Below are 6,817 nucleotides of genomic sequence, written 5' to 3'. Positions count from 1 at the left end.
ATGGCATCAGTGTTTGGAACAACTTATGTCTGTGAGCAAACATTGTCAAAAATTAACTATGTGAAGTCAGCACATCGTACGAGGTTGACTGATGAACATTTGAAAGCAATTCTCTTGTTTGCATGCAGCAATTCCAAAGTAAATATTAACGATATCTCAAAAGCTAAACGCCAGTTTCACAAACCTTTTTTGCTGCTTAGTTTGTGAGATTCGGATATGTGCGCACTGGGTGTGATATAACTATCTTATTGCTAACGTCGCCTTCTTTGATAACTTTTTGGCAAATAAACATGTTTGTTATCTTTATTTTTGTGTATTCACTATATTGTATTGAACAAAATGGTTATGCGGCCCGCGTTCGTCATGATCTCAGTTATCTAGCCCGCTGTGAAAAAAGTTTGGTGACCCCTGGTTTAGAGGATGAGACAGCTGAGATGGACCAATAGGTCCCTTGTTGTCCCTAAACATAATATTATGTTATTTAATATAAATTTCTACTTATTTATTTGCTTTTAATGCAAGCATACAAAAACTAGCTTTTTGATAGAGGTATTTGGAAAAACTTGAAATCTGAGAATTACTGTTGGTAGACGGCGTTAAATACCAAGTTTTATTTGTTAGGCTTAGGTCATGGTCTGATCAGTTGTTAAAGATTTCGTCAATTAAAAAATCAATATAGAAAGGCATAAAAATTAGCACTGTCGTGGACATAGTTATTTACACCTTTGAAAACAAGAGATTTTGTTGTTCAACTAATTAATTATAATAAGTAATATGAATCCACTAACGTAAGTAGAAAAGTAATTAGTTGGAAAGGCTATAACTATAAGTATAGTTTTTGCCATTTTCAAGTTTCATATAATTTGAGGTTTAAACTTAAACTGTTAAAGTCAAATTTAAAGAAACTTTAAAGTTTCATTTTTTTAACAGAGCTAAGTTAGAAGATTTATTTTATTATTATAGTTTTAAAATTTCAAGCTCAATCAATGGTTATAAAAATATGTTTAGGTCAATGACACAGACTACTGTTGTTTTTTTCCATTAATCACTGCAGTTAGTAATGTAAGTTGTAACGATAATAATTTAAGTTTTGAGTTAACATATAATATTTCCACTGATATTTTGTACATTTTAGTATTTTCTACAGTTTTATTTTGAGAGAAATTGCTTTCTCTCATATTACTATTAATTTGTGAAGAGCAAAAAATTTAAGTGTAACTTGTGAAAGTAATTAGTTATCACTGCCACTCTGGTTCCATTAATTGTAATGCATGTACCTTTTTTTCCTTTATATCTTCAAATGCCATGAAAGAATACAATAAATTATATATATATAGGTTAGTACAATATAAACTGTGAGACGTTCTTGATTAGGCTTTGAAAACAGGAAACATTAATGTTGTGAAAGTTAAAAGAAAGAATATTTTTTTTACAGTACGTTATATTGAACAAATTAAATTACTTCTAAGGTAGGAAAAATATTCAATCTCTCTTAGTTTAAACTTCAGTGGTTCACATCCAGCTTTTATAAAATTATGTTGAATAATCAGGTAGAAATCAATTGGTAAGGATGATAACCTTGTTTAATCGTAGTGTACTTAATACTGTAGCAAAGTACTCATTGACTTGCATTAATATTCACTTCATTGTATTTGAATTACAGCTTTTCTGTACTTAAAACGTTATATTGTAAAGGCTCTTGTGATATATCATCTGTTTTATCCATAGGGAGATGGAGATTTTTTTTCAGACATAAATTCTTCATAATGTTAGAAATCAGGGTTGTATTTCGTTTATGATTATGAAGTAATATGTACATGTCTTATTATAATATATTTCAGTATAATATGGTACTTTTTGTATCTCTTCAGAAATGTGAAAAATATTACCAAGTTGAATGAGAAGGAACTATCTCTTGGAATAGACAGTAAAACCTCGTGGCACAATCTCTACAAACACAGTGCTTGGATCTTTCTTGGTGGTCTGTCATATGACTTGACAGAAGGAGATATTGTTTGCGTATTTTCTCAGTAAGTAAGAAGGCTTGTTTACTGTATTTGTGTGTCAATTGTGGATATGATGAACTGCTTGTGATCAGACATAGCTTATAAACAACAGATCAGTTACAGGGTTGACAGTTTGGTCAGGTTTATTGAAATATAAAACCTTTTGCTGAAGTTTAAGAAATTCTCTAGTGTGGCCAGTAGAGATGGGCAGTTAGTGAAATTTGCCAGTTGTTTAATCGCTTACATTCAAATAATTGAATATTTTCACATGAGATTTTAGATATTTTAAATTAAAATAGAGATAATCAGAAACATTATTTTAATTAATTGATTATTTCTTTGAGTCATGATACTAATTTATTAAGCCGAAAAACCTTGAATTAATGGAAAATAATAACCTTGTTCAGTATGATATTTCCCAAAAAACAAACTGTTAAACTTCTGTACTCTTTGTTTCTTATACATTTATATACAGCTTAACCTTAGAATTACTGACGTGACTCAGTTTACTAAAATTATTTATGCACCAAAGTGCTTGTGGGTCCATAAATTTGTTGGTTACAGGAACCCTAGTAATATATACAAGACTACAAGTCACAAAAAACATCATTATTAGAGCTAATTCCACTAATTACTGTGGAGATGTACAGAATGAGGGATTCCATCCACTTTATTTTTTTTATCAGTTCTTTATACTGAATGTTGTAACAGTTAAAAACTTAAGATTATTCAACATGGTCCATTATGTAGATCCCACTGATAGTGAATGTTAAAACGACATGCCAGTAAGTCAAGGGTTAAACATGATCCAATATCTAGATCCCCGTGATAGTGAATGTTAAAACAACATGCCAGTAAGTCAAGGGTTAAACTTGATCCAATATGTAGATCCCACTGATAGTGAATGTTAAAACAACATGCCAGTAAGTCAAGGGTTAAACTTGATCCAATATGTAGATCCCCGTGATAGTGAATGTTAAAACGACATGCCAGTAAGTCAAAGGTTAAACTTGATCCAATATGTAGATCCCACTGACAGTGAATGTTAAAACAACATGTCAGTAAGTCAAGGGTTAAACTTGATCTAATATGTAGATCCCACTGATAGTGAATGTTAAAACAACATGCCAGTAAGTCAAGGGTTAAACTTGATCCAATATGTGGATCCCACTGATAGTGAATGTTAAAACAACATGCCAGTAAGTCAAGGGTTAAACTTGATCCAATATGTAGATCTCACTGGTAGTGAATGTTAAAACAGCATGCCAGGAAGTCAAGGATTAAACTTGATCCCATATGTAGATCTTACTGGTAGTGAGAGTTAAAGCAGCATGCCAGCAAGTCAAGGATTAAATTTAATCCAATATGTAGATCCCACTGGTAGGGAATGTTAAAACAGCATGCCAGGAAGTCAAGGAAATTAGATAAACTTGAATAATATTTTATTGTTGTAAATTAAACATGTTGTTATGTCAGAAAGTTTAATCCTTGACTTCCTGGCATGCTGTTTTAACTCTCACTACCAGTGGGAGCTACATATTGGATTAAATTTAATCCTTGACTTGCTGGCATGCTGTTTTAACTCTTACTACCAGTGAGATCTACATATTGGAACAAGTTTAAACATCCAATGTCACAAACTGTGCATTTATTTCCGAAATATTGTACTTCAGTCAAAATAGTTTCTAAAAATAATTATATACACTTCTACTATGGCTACTGCACTAGTAACTTTGAAGAAAAACAGATGCATGCACCCACAGACAAGGGTTAACTTTAAAGAAAAATGAAGTTTTAAATTCCAGGTAATTGGTCTAAACTACACATACTTAAGGTATTCATTCCTTGCTCAGTCCTCCTAGCTGATATGTAGTACGCTTAATACTTTAATTAGATAAATTGAATAATATTTTATTGTTGTAAATTAAACATGTTGTTCTGTCAGAAAGTTTAACCCTTGACTTGCTTAATACTTTAATTAGATAAACTGAATAATATTTTATTGTTGTAAATTAAACATGTTGTTCTGTCAGAAAGTTTAACCCTTGACTTGCTTAATACTTTCATTGTTGCATGTATGAAATATAATATGTATAGGGTTATGAACCTAATATACAGGTATGGTGAAGTGGTCAACGTTAATCTGGTGCGAGATAAGAAAACTGGCAAGTCCAGAGGGTTCTGTTTCGTATGTTACGAAGATCAGAGGAGCACTGTTTTAGCTGTGGATAATTTAAATGGTATTAAGGTAATTATTTAATACTCTCATGTCATAATAATTAAGTCTAAGGCTGTGTTAGTAATTCATAAAATGGTATAAGAAAACTATATATATATATAGATCTTATTAGTTAATTGTCAGCTTTCAACCACTGACCAGTACATATGTTCATAATGTCCAGAGAATGAAAGGATGTGAAGTGAGTTTTACAGCTTTGATATCACCTAAAAAATAGAATGCCTTGTTTTATGACCTTTTTAAAACAGACGTTAGTTACATTACAGTAGACGAGAAATTAGGTAAATATTTGTTAGTTCCACGTTTCAGTGTCACATTTAACAAACCTTAATAGGTAGTAAATTTGTCATAGTATAAAACAGTTTTAAACCCAGTATTGCTCTATTTGTTTTTGCATTGGATTGTTTGCTGATTAAAAAAATCATGTAATGTTTGTCACTAGGTGTGAGTAGCTTATTACATCAATACTTTTTTGGGATAATCATTCATTCATTTTATTAGGAATTAAACTTCAAGATGTCAACACTTCTCCTGTATAGGCATGTAATTACAAAAACTTCTTAAATCTGTTACTGTTAAATGAGGAAAGTGTCCCCCATACAGGTCAAAAACAATTTATATTCAAAGTACAGTCACTGCCGGAGAAAGACATAAAGTTAAGCAGGGTGTGAAAAATTGGCTCGGGATTAGTGGACTTGAATAGTTGCATTGTACAAAAGAGGAGCTAAGCTTCAATTCCCAATTATGTAAACAACTCACCAATTATATGTAATAGAAATTTCAATAAGTACGCGTTTTCAAGGGGTAAAGCCATACTTGAAAGCTCAAAACAGTGATTTCAAAAATACTTCCCAAATGATAAGAGACCTGAAATTTGTTTCATTATTTGACATTTTTCTGCTCTAGTAAATCAGATAATAATACTTAATGCAATTAGGGCAAACTATGGTTCATTTAGCAGTGATACTGGACTGCGAGTCGTAATCGATCACATGAGAATATTTTTTTTTGAATGGGTCATGTAATTGCTGCATGGGTAAAAAATGTATTAAAATAAAATTGCAAAGCTAAATATGTTAATGAGCATAAAACAAATTGGAATTAGTTGGATATATAAAATAGAACATTTTGATCAATAATAAATTTTAAACAAAAAGTTATGTTTTTTTTTTCATTTACAGATAGCAATACAATTAATACATAACTTGTACCAATTCTACACTAAATCAATGTGTAAAAATAGCTTTTATCCAGAAACATTTTTCTTAGCCTGTCAAAGATATCTTTATATGACTCGTAACTCTAAGGTATACTATTAAGTTACTAAGCAGTATGCCTATCCTGTAGCATTGGTAAAATAATACACTTTGTTAGCTTACATTAGTAAATCTTTAGTTATATGTGAAATTAGTTACTTAAATGAAAAATATTATTTAACACTAAGGATAGACTTTCCATTTATTAATTTCTTTTCCTCACCAAAACAATACTTTCAGTGAATAAAATATGGTGTAGAGGTGTAATTTATTATTCTCACTACAACAGACTAGTTTTGTAGAATTCACAGCTCATCAGTACTGCTTGGAAGATGTAAGCAACTGCATGAAGTAGGCCTAGTATAGTGGTGGTGTGTAAGCAGTTTGTTTGGTTTAGATGTATAGTCCTTTACTCGCCACTAATAACCTAAAATTACTTAGAAGTTTGGATAATGTGATATACCATCATAATTAACCCTGATGAGTAGAAGTACTACATTAGTTTGCAAGATTATGAAACTGTTAGTAGAAATCTCCATGGATAATTGGGTGATTCATTTTTCAAATCACTAATTTAGTGTGTATTTTGACACACTAGGGCAGAATGTGACTTAAATAATTATTTCTTTATCTCGTTATAAGTTGATGATATGAAGATTTAACATCCCAAGACAAAATTGTTGATTTTATATACTGAAGCTGTTATAAATTTTCCGTCTCTAGTTGTGTGGAAAGACCGTTCGTGTTGATCACGTGGAAAATTATAAAATCCCTAAAGAATATGACGATGATGATGATCTGACAAAAACTTTACATTTAGAAGGCTGTGCTCCCAAGCCTCCTGAACTGTCTCCTAACCAGGAAGTAAAAGATGTTCCAAAAATAAAAAAAGGTTTGTTTTATACAGAAGCCATCATTAAATAGTTTTAGTACTTTGTTTTAATCAGTAATCTCATTTAAATCATTGTAGCATGATATTTGTAACTGAAAGTGGCAGTGTCCTGACCTCCCTCTCAACTTACAACTTTAGATATAAGATGCTTGATGTAACTGAAAGCGGCAGTGTCCTGACCTCCCTCTCAACTTGCAACTTTAGATATAAGATGCTTGATGTAACTGAAAGTGGCAGTGTTCTGACCTCCCTCTCAACTTACAACTTTAGATATAAGATGCTTGATGTAACTGAAAGTGGCAGTGTCCTGATCTCCTCCTCAACTTGCAACTTTAGATATAAGATGCTTGATGTAACTGAAAGTGGCAGTGTCCTGACCTCCCTCTCAACTTGCAACTTTAGATATAAGATGCTTGATGTAACT

The 6,817-nt window shown here is 31.5% G+C and overlaps 1 protein-coding gene across 2 annotated transcripts in view; it reads left to right on the top strand.

Moving 5' to 3' along the window:
* Positions 1–613: 613 nt before the first annotated feature.
* Positions 614–6,817, top strand: part of LOC106470873 (RNA-binding motif protein, X-linked 2-like) — an 11,394-nt gene continuing 5,190 nt past the window's right edge. Inside the window, exons 1-4 of one of the 2 annotated variants that reach the window (XM_013931449.2) lie at positions 614–788; positions 1,872–2,030; positions 4,125–4,254; positions 6,225–6,393. In XM_013931449.2, coding sequence (XP_013786903.1) covers positions 775–788; positions 1,872–2,030; positions 4,125–4,254; positions 6,225–6,393 — 472 coding nt within the window. In that variant the 5' untranslated portion in view covers positions 614–774. Of the gene's footprint in view, positions 789–1,871; positions 2,031–4,103; positions 4,255–6,224; positions 6,394–6,817 lie in introns of both variants that reach the window. The other variant, XM_022399515.1, reaches the window with a different exon arrangement.

The sequence above is a fragment of the Limulus polyphemus genome, unplaced genomic scaffold (assembly GCF_000517525.1).
Source record: "Limulus polyphemus unplaced genomic scaffold, Limulus_polyphemus-2.1.2 Scaffold4261, whole genome shotgun sequence".
NCBI lineage: Eukaryota > Metazoa > Arthropoda > Merostomata > Xiphosura > Limulidae > Limulus > Limulus polyphemus.
Note: the sequence above shows the minus strand (reverse complement) of the source record. Positions and strands in the feature narration are given on the sequence as shown.